Raw genomic sequence first — 14,450 nt, forward strand, 5'->3', positions numbered from 1 at the left:
AAGCCATCAATTTTATGAGGGTGGATAAACCCTTTAAGCAAATTCCTAATATGGAATTTCTAAAATGGAATTTCTAAAATTCCTAAAATGGCAGGACCAAGAGACAGCAAGTGAAAAAAGCTACCTGTAATCCGACATTGCCCTGGTTTGCAGAGTAGAAGGTCATTGTGAGGTTTTCACTAGCAACCATGCAGGATGGACTTTGCTGCTTCAGGTCCTTTATTATAACTCCAGGACAAGGTGCCTGCTCGAATTGGGAAAGTATGATAATTGGCAAAATGAAAGCAGAGGTATGTCAGAGTTCAACCTATGGTCGAATCCAAGAAGTCAGAGATACAGCCAAATTAGAACCAGGAAAGTAATGCAGGAGAGCAATCCAAGGTCAAAAAATGATGAGTTCAGCAAACGGCAAAGTACTGACAATGTTCTAACGAGTTAAACAAATAAAAGCAGCAGTTCTCACTTTATCAAGCCCCAGTGAATTGACTTAGCAAGCGATTTGCTAAACAGCATTTTCCTAATTGTCATCATGCTGGTTCAATGCAGACATCCAGAACCTTTGGAGTCTGGGGGTGGAGCGCATACAATAGAAGTCAAGCTCTGCATGCCCCTAATTCAGCTCTTCTGATTGATGTCCACCTTCCCCATGTCAAAATGTGTGACAAATTACAGTACGGTATACATCAGTGAGATGCCATTCACACGTAGCTAGAAAACTAAACATCCTCTGCTTGCCTGTAAAGTTTTAGAATTGGTGTCGATTATCGCCGAATTTCACCCATAAATTACTTTGTTAAGTGGCCTAATTGAAATTGATCGTTTTGACCATTTTGCGTTTCCTTTGTTCAGTTGAAAAGAAAAATATATGAATAAGTTATCTGCTACAAAGAAGTCTGATTTTGTAGTCTGGACCCCCCACCATCCGACTAAAAAGCAAGACTTCTGGGCAGCAGCAGAGAGTTCTCCAACGCGTTTATGGTCATGGTCTTATTTTTCAGTTCACCTACATTGTTAATGTATATCAAGATGGTTTCCTATATACCTGCCCTGAGTTTCCCTTTCTGTATCAGAAGTATCCCATCCTATTTCATGTTGCCCGGCACAGATAGCGCTCCAATTTCCCGCTCTTTAGGGAACTGAACTCATTTAAGTTATTTCTACTACTATTTAGAAGTTGACATTTGAGACATATAATTAGAAAGCCTGATTAATGGGTGAGGAACTGATACCGAGATAGCAGTAACTCATTTAGTCTGAAGACTCTGGGGAAAAGTTATATATTGAGGGAACTCATCCTCGTCTGGAAATGGATAGGAGATGGTGCGAGGAGAGCGATGCAGTTTGCAGTTGTCGAAGGTTTAAATAATGGAGGCTGATCAGGAACCTGAATCTGTAGATCCCGCTGTAATGAATAATAATATCATGCAAGGTCTGGACAATAAGGTAAGTTGGTCTTGTGCTTGACCTTTTTGAAAAAGTACTTCAAGAGGTTGTCTGGTCTAGAAAACCCATAGTCAAGTACCAACTAGAGTGCTAAGCGACTACAAAGAGCGCCTCTAGTTCTGAGGACCTGGTAGGCCTGTACATTAACCATTGGCATGTTATGCCTCATTTTCCCTGTGGTAGTGCTGCAGGGAAATCTAATACCTTTCTGCCCGGATCTTCTTATTCCAGCAAAAAGTAGGTGATCCTGCTATCCTACCAGGACCCTTATAACAAAAAGCAGGTAACCCTTTTTACTAGAAAATTAAAAACTTTGCTCCCCCCCCCCATTCTCTGTAAATTAATTTTCATAATAAAACTCTATGCTATGCATATTAACAAAAGAACTGCAATGCACATTTTTTGTACAAAATAAATCCACTTTTTGTTTTATCATGTCCCATGTCATATATTCTCTATTCATAACATCTTATAACGCTTCTTTCTCTCCGGCTGCAGAATTCCTTAGGCTACAGTCACACCGCCATTACCCAGACCCATTGTTCACATCTGTGATAGGATCAGCGCAACGGACTGAAACGCAATAGAATGATTGATGCAATCTCTGTATTGTTCAAAACATGGCACAAGCTTTGTTCGTCTTGTTTGTTTGTACTTTCAATGGAAGAAAAGTTCTTGAAGATTCCGCATTCTTTTCCATTTGAACAGTTATCAAACAAGACGGAAGAAAGCTTATATTATGTTTTTAATGCTGCTTCATCTGTATCTGTCATTCGATCTGCATTTTAGTCCATTGTTCTGATCCGTCATATACTGATGATTATGTGAACATTCTCTACTACTAGGAACTGGTGGGCATGACTTACAGCTGTTGGGAGCAGTCTATGGAGAGAATATAGTCTGCTCTATATGGTACTTGTTTTGTGCTCTGTATGTCTGTAAGCAGAGGTAGGTACATTGACATTTCCCAGAGTTCTGCAGTCATGCTGGCTTTCTGTACCTTGTTCCAATACCATAATACACTAACTCATGAAGGCGAAACATTCTCCTAAGCCATTATAAAGATGGAATTCCTAAGACGTAAATATTCAAAACTATGCATAATAATTATAGAGTATCATTAAAATTAATCTAATTACTTTGAAGCAAAAGTTGGTAATTTTGTTCTAAATCTAGCAAAAATTGTTCCCAACTCTGACTACAACTCCACAGTCTTGATTCACTTGCCCTGATCCATCATAGGATCAGACCAATGGACTGGAATATTAACAGAACGATACCAGGTTCACAGTAATGTCTCCTCTCCATTGTTATGGTCTGTCAGTGAGTAAACATCATTGATAAACTGCAGGAGGTCAAGGATGGGCTCAGCAAACTGCTATGCAGAATTTACTCAATGTATTGTTAGCTTTAGAAGAGGTAAAAGCTGAGGCTAATGCAGTAATGTATAGGAAGTGATCAGCTAATAGCTGGTGTGATGGATACATCGGATATGGCTGTGTCTAGGCAGTGCCTTGTCTCACTAGATAAGAGAAAAGCTCTTACTACAGATAGATTCTGTTATTAATGGTGACACTTCTTGTCTTTAGCTTCATATATATCAGTCTGTGACACCTTTTATGTCTTCACTTACTTGGATTGACCATGTGGTGTGTACAGGTAGAATTGATCATACACAATAGTTGACTGCCAATTTTGTCAGGACTGCCTGGCCATTTATTGTTTATGGGGCCTCCGATGACAGTTGTCAGGGTGTAGAAGGGTCCAGCATATTGGATTTTATGTAATTTGCTCTCAGGGCTGTGTTGTCAGTAGGCCAAAGCACTGAATCTATTTGTTCACAGCCTGGCTCAGTATAGCTGTCAAGCATGATCAGACAGATGCAGTAGAGCTCCTGAAATTCAGGACGAAGTGCCAGTAATAAAATTCCTATGAATGTAGGAATTCCTACAAAGTCCCTGAATGTTATAGTCTAAAGTCAGCAGTGACCAGCAGTCCCAGACCCCAGTGACCCATCGCTTCTCCTGGTTACAGGATTGTGCGCACGTCTGCAGAGCTCTCTCTCCCTGTCTTACTCCGATTTGTCAGATCAGAGGATAGATCACTAATGCCCCATTAGTGCCCACTGCACAGTGTAATATTCCTTAGGGCTCCCACACACTATAATGCTCCATTATTGCCCCCAACACAGTAGGGCTGGGCAATAATGACCAAAATCAAAATCGCAATTAATTGAGCATTTTACCCCAATTACAATTAATGGCAACTATTTAGGCTTGTTACACAGTGTACTGTTTCTTAGTGCACCTCATACAATATACTGCCACATTAGTGCCCCCTATATGCTATAATGCCATGTTTTTGCCCACCACAAAGTCTAATGATATGGAGTATTATAGTGTGTGCCTCCTACACATACAACATATTATGCTTTTAGTGCCTTCCACACTGTATAATCCTGCTTAGGGCCCCCCATACAGTATAATGCCACATTATAGTGCCCCCACACAGTATAATACTTCTTAGTGTTTATATACAGTGTAATGCCATGTTAGTGCCTACACAGTGTAATGCCGCATTAATGTCCCCCATACAGTATAATGCCCTGTTTTATCACCAATAGGACCTTATACCGTGTGGAGGTCACTAATGGGGCTGTATGGGCGTGCACCTTAACTGTTACCTAATAACTCCTTCATCTTCCCTCACATACCACTTGGTGACCTTGACCATCTACTATATTTGACCACCAGAGAAGGTGAAATTAATCTGAATTTTTTTTCCCTAATTTTTCATGACAAAACCTAGGGTGTGTCTTATAGTCACATACGGCTTATTGTCCGATATGTATCTAATTAATTATGCAATATTACAAATTGTGTAATATAATTAAAAATAATCATTCTATTTTTAAGCCACAGTCGGTAACTTTATTTCCGACTCCACCCAAATTTGTTTCCGACTGCCCTGCCCGTTCTTCCGTCTCTATTGAGAACACATGTATGTTCATGTGAGCTGAGCTGTATTCCACTATCTCTAGTGAATGAATGGAGAGGCAGGGCACATACTTGGCCACTTGCTCCATCTGTTCTTTGGATTGATGGAGGACCCTGTAGTCAGATCCTCTCCAACCGGGAAGTTACCCCCTCCTCTATCTGTTTATGGGTGAAGTATGAGGGGCATACAATATGGCATACATTGGTACATGCCATGGTTATATGTGTTGAAATCATAAAGAAGGAGACAAGGAGTTGCAGTAAAGACCCCATGCACCTCTATTGCAGCCATGTGGCATGAGGCCTAAAAACAAATACAGTAAATAACCAATTATTAACATTATCTGGAGGCAAGAAGTCCTTAGATGTTTTACTACGATTTCAAGGTACATGAATAGGATAAAACAAATTCCCTAATCTGTTCCTAAATGAAGCACAGTTTGTGTCCACGTTCTGTATTATACTAAAATGATCTAGTCTTCAAGCCCCTTCTTTTGATAAAAGGTTGTGTTAATAGGATTGTACTGACAGATTGGTTTCAGCATTAACAGTGTTATTATTTTCTAACATTGTACAGTGTGTTCTAGGTTTCTTACTAGCACTTGTTCTACAATTATTTATGTTCATCCTTGCCAAAAGTAAACTTGGACGCTGTGGCAGAAATTTACAGGACGTGTTTATAAAAGTCTCATACAACCTTATAGGATCACAATTTTGACAATTTCTTTGGCCCCTGTGACTTGTTAGAGATTTGTAAGTATATAGATGAATATATTACCAATGGTGCATATAGCCTACACAATACGCAGTCTTCTTCATATAGTGCAACATCAGTTACAAAACCTATAAATATTTTTATGTTCTAATCACTTTTTGGTCTAATTAGATGAAGAGCAAATAACATTGTGCATGGAATAAATAGTTCAGTTCTGCTTCCAGCTCTGTAGCGTGTTAGGCCCACGACGATCTCAAAGCAATGAGCTATCCTAACAATGGGTTATTAATTTTGGGTCTTTGATATGGTATGAAGAGGTTAATGTATGGAAACCCCTACACCCTCCCGCTTCACCCGTGCCCTTGGGGTAAAAAATTCTCGTCTTTTACAATGTTTCCCTAGTAATGATATTTTAACCTATCTGCATTGTTAAGATTCCTAACCCATGGGTTCCATATTTCCAGCCACTCTCTACTTTCTTTGATCTAACTCAAAAGCTTTAGGATTTCAGTCATCCAGCTATTTAGAAAGGACATTGAGGGAATAGCCGCACTTTGGCAATGACTTGCCGCACTTCAGATGACTGGTGACAAATTCAAAACCAGATCAGAGAGGTCACAAAAATCTTTAAGGCCTCGTTCACATCTGCGTTGGTATTCCATTCGGGGGAGTCTGCCCCCAAATGGAATACCGAACACATTTGCAAGCAGTGTGCAGTGTAAGCACACGGATCACCATAGACTATAATGGGGTCCATGTGCTTACCGCCAGATCTCTGCAGGGAACATGCGGACAGGAAAGTAGTTCACCATGATTCGTGCGGGCCAGCACACGGACCCCATTATAGTTTATGGGGTCCGTGTGCTTTCACTGCACACCGCTTGCAAATGCATTCGGTAGTCCGTTCGGGGGGTCCCCATGCAGACTCTCCAAACGGAATACCAAACGCAGATGTGAACCAAGCATAAGGCTAAGGCCACATGTTGCAGAAATGCAGCTTTTTTTGTTGCAGTTTTTTGAGCTAAAGGCAGGAGTGGATTGAGCAAAAGATAGAAGTATAAGTATTTTAGGCTTTGCGGCGGCAGTTGGAATTACAAGGAATTTTTTAGAATTTTAAAAAAATATGTAGATAATATCATGGAAAATGGAAAACATTACCAAAAACTACTACGAGCGTAGTAGATTTACAGTACACACATACTGATCCGCAATTCACATTGCATCTGTAAAGTCATCCGCCATCACAGATTCTGTATGATTCTCTGCACAGGTCTGTGCCAATGCAATAGACCATGCTTGATAATATACGGACCCCGTCTATGGCCTTGACACGTGTGTGTGGGAGCCCATAGAAATGTATAGGACTGCACTTTTATTTACTAACATATTACATGGCTTAATATTCATACAGACTTTCCGTACATCAGATTGCAACAGCTTCATAAACTGTCCTAGGACTCTTTCATAAAGTACATACTTCCCTATCCTTACATAACCACTATTACGGTATATTTGTGCCCGTGATCAGGTGGCTTTTTAGTATTTACAGTAAGTAGAGGTCTTTCTATAGCTATAACGTCACTGATGGACTATCCCATGCTCAGTGTCATGACTGCTGGGATGTACCATGTGTCATCAAAACATTGTTAAAAGAGGAAGGAGTTCCGTAAAAAAAATTTCAATAAGAAAATGAGATTTCACTTACAAGACTACAAATGCTACAATCGCTATACATACCCAAATGCAGAAGTACAATGTGTACATTCTCATGTATAATACTTTATATTGTAAAGGTCAAGACGACTTTCTGCTGGGGATCTCTAGCAGCGTGCACAGGAACGTGAGTCACAGCAGGGAGTGCGGATTATGTGCACGTTGTCAGGTCTAATGGTTATATCATGTTTGTGCAACATTGTTTATTCATGTAATCCAGTTTGCCTGGCTCTATTAAGTTGTACAGATGTTTATTCTACAGCAGAATATAAGGGTTGTCCAACCCTAAGGCCACACAATAAAATAACAAGAAGGGGAACACCTTGGCACTCTTCTGCTGCCTCAGTGGCGGTGCTTCCCTGGTCCTCTGTAGGTCTTCACAGTGGTCTCCCTCTAGTAGCCAACACATGGTCACCACAGCCAGATATACTGTATAACAGACATGGGATATTTATATTCAGTTATAACATATTTTTATAACATTTCGGTGGGTATGTCAGATATAGTCGTAGGGCAGCACTTGGCTATTTCCAGCCCTTCGATTGAAATGAATGGAGTGGTGCACACACTGCCTAACCACCTCTCCCTTCAGAAAGGGAGACAAAATTCCCCCATTTTCTCAGCAGTCAGCGGACTCGCTGCGATTTCCAAAACCGTTGCGCTTTTGAAAATCACAGTATGTCAATTATATCTACGGAAACGTATTTCCTATAGATATAATTGTAACAGAAAGTCCGTGGAGGAAAACTCTGTGAACTTTCTGTTGACAGCGCTGCAGGAAGAGCTGCAATGCATTCACGCTGTGGTTCTTCCCACAGTACTTTAGCGCTGCTTTTCCGCCCAGTGGGGCCTTAGCCTTATAGTGGAAACGGGTGGTGAACGGTCCCCTTTGAATTCTATCTTTTATAGGAATATAATGACATTTGTGATAGTACAGGAAGCTTTATTTGGGAGTGTTTTCTAAAATTGGATTTCATCCTTACTTTTCGTGCAGAGCTCTATTTATAACTGGCTAAATATGTGCTGGACCCAAATAAAGGGCACTGTATACTTTACAATAGCCTGCGTCATCTATAGGTCCCTGCATTTTCCCATACAAAATAACAACTTTGGTACACGCCAAAAGGACATTCTGTGTTTGTTGGGTTTTATATTGACTTGTTCATTGTATATACCACCATAATGTCCTGGCACACATGTCCAGACTCTGCATGATGTGAACATAGCCAAAGACTGAAAATCACATTTCTTTTTGCCACTGAGTGTACTTTTTTCTTACTATAGTATCACATTATTTTTCTCTTGTGTTCTATTACATAACTCTTAGTTGTCTCCCTTTTGCTTACAGAACAAATCTTGGCAGAAGATCAGAACCATTGTGAACATTCCTGTTATTAGCCCTTTCAAGAGACGCTGGGTGCAGCTTGCTGGCCATACAGGTGAGTGTGCTGGAGACATATTCAAGGTAACATTACAAAACCAACCGGAATTATAAATATGTGTCCAGAATATTCTTTCAGCACTCCTAGGTAGCAATCAGCACAACTTTTTTGTGTGTCATTTCTGCAACTCTGCATAAAAAAAAGCAGCTTCGATTCTCTTTGCATTGTAGCGGTGCATTCACACGGTGTAACGCGGCGCTGATTCTGGCACAATAACTCGCATAAAAATCAGCGCTGAAAAAAAGACTCCCATTGATTTCAATGGGTTCCATTTTACGCGCGTGAAAACCTCTGCCAAATCTGCAACAGTAATTGAAATTATGGATTGAAGACCTGCAGTATAAGACACTTTGTGCTGCAAATATTTTTCTTCATATCTACTACACTGCTCCTGTACATGTGACTAACCCACTGCGAACTCTCCCTGTGCGTTCCCAGCCTTAGGCCCTTTCCAGACGACCGTGCTGTGGTCAGTGTGCTATCCTTGTATTTCACAGATAGCACACTGACCCATTCTTTTCTATGGGCCCGTACACATGACCGTGAATTTCACAGTCCCATGTGCGGGCTGACACCCCCAGGCCGCAAAATATAGAACAGATCCTATTCTTGTCCTGTTTTGCAGCCCTTGCTTCCATGACTCCTATTCATTTAATGAAAGGTACCAAGGAAGCACGGGCGGCACACAGGGGACATCCACATGTGCTGCCCGTGCTATAAAGTCACGGCCGACGGGTTGCAGCATGGTCGTCTGTAACTGGCCTTAACAGGAGGTGTTCCCCCTTGTGGATTGGTAGCTTCATTGCATAGATATAGCCTCTTTGCAGACAAACATTTATTTGATATAATATTGTTAGTGAGTTGCACTTGTTTCCTTCTTGTTAATACTGTAGTTACATTATTTGTCAAAGATACGTTTCATCTGCCATTTCTTGCCTAGGTTTCCAGTTTTGTCATTGTCTTTGTGGTTTTTTTCCAGGTCACACATTAATGTGTTGCAGTTTAACAACTTCTATTACAACTATTACGCTACACTGTATCTAAAGCATTGTGTGTTCTATAGTCAGGGAATTTCCTTCCATAAACAGTGGCTATGCACAGTATAGGCAGGCTGAGGACGATAAGAGATACTGCGCAATACCAGCTGGAGTATTCCGTCTGCTGTGACGTTACCCACACCAGTTCTCATGTGAAAATACGTTATTTCATTGATAAGATTAGCAAAAGCCACCTTAACCCAGACAGTGCTTGTCAGATTGTACTCTGTTACCCGAAAGCCTCTAGAAGCTTCAGTGACACCCTTCAGGCCCATCCACCCGTGTTGTCATTGTGCTGCTCCCTCCTATACTCAGCTCTTGTGGTTTCTTATAGATGAAAAGCATTGGGGAACACCTGGCAATTTCGTGGCTCTAACCTTGGCTGGTAGTTAATGATTTACTCTTGTCTTGCTTGGGAAACCAAGGCAGTTAATCTACAATAAAGAATAAAAACATCAGATGCCAATTATAAGATTAAAAAGTGCGACATTAAAAATAACAGTATACGTGACCCTGCTCAAGGACAGAACAATGTGTTCAATCCTTATTCCAACCCTTCCTTCCTATAGGCTTAGGCTGCTGCTATTCTAACTGCGTCACAGTCATTGCGGGATCCACCAATGGTTTCACTTAAGTAAGCAAATGGACGAATGCTTCATGGGCTTTCCCTTATTACTGACTTCATTGTAACCTGCAGAACTGCACAGCCAGTAGCAAGGAAAAGCCTGGCAGTCAGTGCTTTCACTTATCTAAAGGTACCAGAAGCCATTCACTGCAGATAGGTAAGTTGCCTCCATTTACAAGATATTGATTTTATTCTGTCAATATGCATATTGGAGCAACAGGGGTGCTGTTGTTGCTCCAAATGGTAAGCATCAATGCCTCCATTGTTCAAAGAGCTCATCTGCATATTGACTAAAACGGCAGTGTCTCAGCAAAATAGGCAGCGATTCACAAGCGGGAAACACTATTTGAGTCAGGTAACCCTAACCCATCCATCTATGCTGGGTCCTGCTGACAGACTCCCTTTAAATGCAGCACTGACTGCATCCATGTTTGCAACTGGCACACCCTCTACTAGAAGGATACCTATGAAGCCAAAAAGGGGAAACATTACCTAGTAAACCCTTTTCATGAACCTGTTAACTGTGTGTTTCTTTTCTAAAATACCCTAGTGGTTTAGAGTAAAACCCCATGTTTTGCAATGAGGTTGGGACTTCATGTTGCCCATAGTTATAGCAGCCTGACATCACTTACAGGTTCCCATTAAAGAGAACCTATTGTCAGATATCAGCACATTACCTAAGCCTTACATTAAACCATATTAAAAGAGATAGAAAAGAATGATGACTTAGTGTCTATAGGGAAAAAAAAATCGGAAGTATTGCAGTTTTGATGCCAGCCACTGTCCCCTTCCCTGTTCTATAGGGCTGAAATGCGGTACTGGCCACATGACAAGACTGGTGCTGTTACCAGAAAGGGAACTGAAATCCTTACTGAGATCTCAAGTCCATATAGTAAAATGCAGTGGTTAACAACAACGCACTTATCTATAAAGCTGATAGAGGAGCAAGCAGGTCCAGAATGAAAAGAAATGTTTTAATGCTGAAAAGATGGAGAAAGATGCCAGACGCTGTTAATCTTTTATTTTTTGCAATTGGATAGAAAGGATAAGCAATCTCAGCACATCTAAGCAGACATGTAATGTGCTACTCGCCAGAATAGGCCTCGTGTCAGACCTGCTTTATCTTCTATCTAGGCTACCTGTTCCATACAGACTTGTACGTCAGTAAAAGAGAATTTCATCTATTAGTGCTCCAAGGCCTTAAAAACAACATGCAAATTTACACATTGCTTTAAACGAGCACAAAATAAAGCAAATCCACTACAAAATCTCAAGTCCTTCCTCAGTTTCTTCCTTTGATTTGAGACTCCAAATCAAATCAGTTTGGTATTCCAACTAAAACACAGTCCTGTCTCCTCTTTCTCCTCAAAACCTTGTGTTTGGCTGTAAAGCCTGGTTTACATCTGCGTTCGGCATTTTGTTCAGGGAGTCCGCTTGGAGACCACCTGAATGGAATAGCGAATGCATTAAAAAGCAGTGAGCTAAGAAAGACCCTATAGACTGTAATGGCGTCCTTGTCCACACAAATCATACGGAGAGAAAAGTAATTCAAGTAGCACTCCCCGAATGCAGATGTACCGAGTACCGAATGCAGATGTGAACCGAGCCTAAGACAACTGGCTTCAGCAGGAGCCTCCCCTCTGCTCTGTCTGCACTGAGACAAAAATTCCCACCCCCTTGACCAAGCCAGGCTCTCTAAGTTGTCCTCCAGGCAACCTGAGCAGGTCAGCAGGAGATTAACAGCCCTGACTTCTGTTTCAGGAGCAAGCAGAACTTTCTGCAGGCTGCCAAACACTGGGGCAAGTTTATCTCCCAGTTACTTCTATTGTTTTCTTTCCCAAGCTTTAGTGTTCCTTTAAAGGGGACCTGTCACCACCTCCATCTTTTTGTACATTTTAATAGGCGCTGCTCTACTTATTATGGCATAGTTCGAATTTTTACTTTAGCTCCCACCCTTCCTGAGAAATTAGTTTCAGTACCCAATATGCTAATTAGACTCTGTGCTGTCAGATGGGCGGTCCCTGGCTTATCTTCTCCAGTCCAGCACTGCCTACCTGACCATAGAGAGCTTTATTAGAATATTGGTTGCTGAAACTAACAGCACCAATTGCTCAGGATCGCTAGAAACAAAATACCAGCTCTGCCAGAATCAGAATTATAGGTTCTCTTTAGGTAAACCTCTGCATTTATAGTTGCGTTACAGAATACTTAAATAATCAATAGTGTTCCCATAACTTGCACATGTGTGAGAAAGAAACATTTCTTCCCCATCAGCAGATACATACTGCTTTACTATAGTTTGTTTTGTGGAGCTCGGTAACAGACGGTAGTGGGTGGGTGTGGAGGGAAACCAGAGAAAATGTGAGATCCAGTCGCTCAGCAGAATAGTATTAGTTTATCCCTGTAAGAGCAATGTTTACAATTCGAAAATGACATAAAGTTATTGCTAATTCTGTGATCCAGAGACTTGTACAGGCGATATACCAGTAACTATATTCTCCAGATATACCAGTATATAATGACAATTCTGTGTATATAAAAAACTTATTAAAATCAGGTGAATTTTGGGTCACACAGTTAACATGTAAGTTCTTCCACAATAAAAAATGCTACCTATCAGCATCATGGCATAGAGCAGGAGAAGCTCAGAGGATTGATACACTATAAAGTTTTGTGGGAAAACAAATCATTATAACTTGTAAATTATTGATTGAAATGTGTGCCCTTTCTATGCTTAGGAGTCCAGTGGGTGGTCTTCCTTGTATGAATAGGACCACTCCCTATCAGGGGTCCTCAAACTTTTTAAACAGTGGGCCGGAGGCAGAGCAGGTCGCACAGACATCGGGAGCGGTGCCCTCCAATAGGTAAAGTGAAGTGCGCTCCATGGCCTGGCCCGAGATCCCCAGGAGCTTCATTATAAATGCACGCCTGCCGGCGTTGTCGGCAGGGCCAGACAGAAGTGCTTGGCGGGCCGCATGTGGCCCGCGGGCCGCAGTTTGAGGACCCCTTCCCTAGATTATAGAAAGCACATGGATTTTAGCCAACAAGTTACAAGGTTATAGTTCTCTTCATTTCACAAATCTATATAAGGCTGCATGCACACGGAGTTACGCCGGGCTTGTAAAAATACTCATTCACAGCCGTACACGCGAGCGCAGCGGACGGCTCCCGAACACTTCCCATTCACTTCAATGGGAGCGCTCGTAATGCCGGTGAGTAAAATATTGATGGCTGGCCTTAGCATACGGTATCAGTGTTTGATCAGAGAGGGTCTGTCAATCTGGGAAGAAAGAAGACATTGGCATTCATTACAACATAATGGGTGACACATCTGTGACTATTAAATCAATATGATGATTGGTCGGGGACTTGTGGCTTAGCCCTTCACAAATAAAATCCTGACAGCCTCTGGTAAAAGCCGGAGACCATTAGTATTTAACAACTGGAATACCATTTTTATAGTGATGAGTTAGAAGAGGCTACACTGTATTTTAGCGGTTCACATATATAGTAATCTTCTCATATAGTATTGTAATTGCTCCTCCACCTCTCGCTTCTTATTTAGGAGATAAGTAGATGTTTGTTGGGGTATGTTGGACACGTAGTATAATGATATTGTCTTTGTATTTTCAGGAAGCTTCAAAGCCGCTGCCGGGGGGACGATTCTAAAACGCTACTCTGAAAATGAGAAGAATTGTTTCGAGTTACTGATGAAGGATCCTCTTGCCGCTTGTGTTCCCACTTTCCATGGGGTGACAGAAAGAGACGGGGAAACGTATATCCAGCTAGACGACCTCCTAAATAACTTTGATGAGCCTTGTGTCATGGACTGCAAGATGGGCGTCAGGTGGGTGTCAGAAAGTGTAGCTTTTCAGTGGTGTACATTTTTTTAACTTGTAAGTACCAAATTCTTATTTTCTGTATCCTACCCATGTCCACACAATGACATTTTAGAGACTAGAAATGAATAATATATTATCTGCCATGGACAGAATCTCCATAGTAACTGTACCAAGGGTTACAGGGCAAGTAATGGCTCCGTTTTCTTTTTTTTGGCTGATTTGGTGATGATTTGGAATGACAGCATTAGGGTAAGTTCACACAGGGTTTTTTGGTCTGGAACCTGAGGCGGCCTTCGCGGGTAGCCGCGAATGAATGCCGGTGCACTGCACTGATATCCAGTCGCGCACTCCGCTCCGGATTAGGCCCAAATGACTGGGCATAGTCGGGAGGGAGTGTCTGCAGGCGGATGTCGCGAGGCAAATCCGCCTGAAAGTATGAACATCTCGGTTCCCATTCATTTCAATGGGAGCCGTCTTTTTGGTCAGGATTTCGAGGCGGATACGGCCTTAAAATTCTGACCAAAAAACCCTGTGTGAACTTACCCTTACACCATTAAAGTCCTGATCAGTAATTCTAGTTATAGCACACTTGCTTCTGTCCTCCTGGATGTTTTTCTTAGAAGTGTCCATAGCAATA

At 41.5% G+C, this 14,450-nt stretch overlaps 1 protein-coding gene across 1 annotated transcript in view; it reads left to right on the forward strand.

Moving 5' to 3' along the window:
• Positions 1–14,450, forward strand: part of ITPKA (inositol-trisphosphate 3-kinase A) — a 61,968-nt gene that overhangs the window by 36,678 nt on the left and 10,840 nt on the right. The window contains exons 2-3 of the mRNA XM_075282892.1: positions 8,216–8,306; positions 13,605–13,818. Of these exons, the coding sequence (XP_075138993.1) occupies positions 8,216–8,306; positions 13,605–13,818 (305 nt within the window). The remainder of the gene's footprint in view (positions 1–8,215; positions 8,307–13,604; positions 13,819–14,450) is intronic.

This window comes from Leptodactylus fuscus, chromosome 7 (assembly GCF_031893055.1).
Source record: "Leptodactylus fuscus isolate aLepFus1 chromosome 7, aLepFus1.hap2, whole genome shotgun sequence".
NCBI lineage: Eukaryota > Metazoa > Chordata > Amphibia > Anura > Leptodactylidae > Leptodactylus > Leptodactylus fuscus.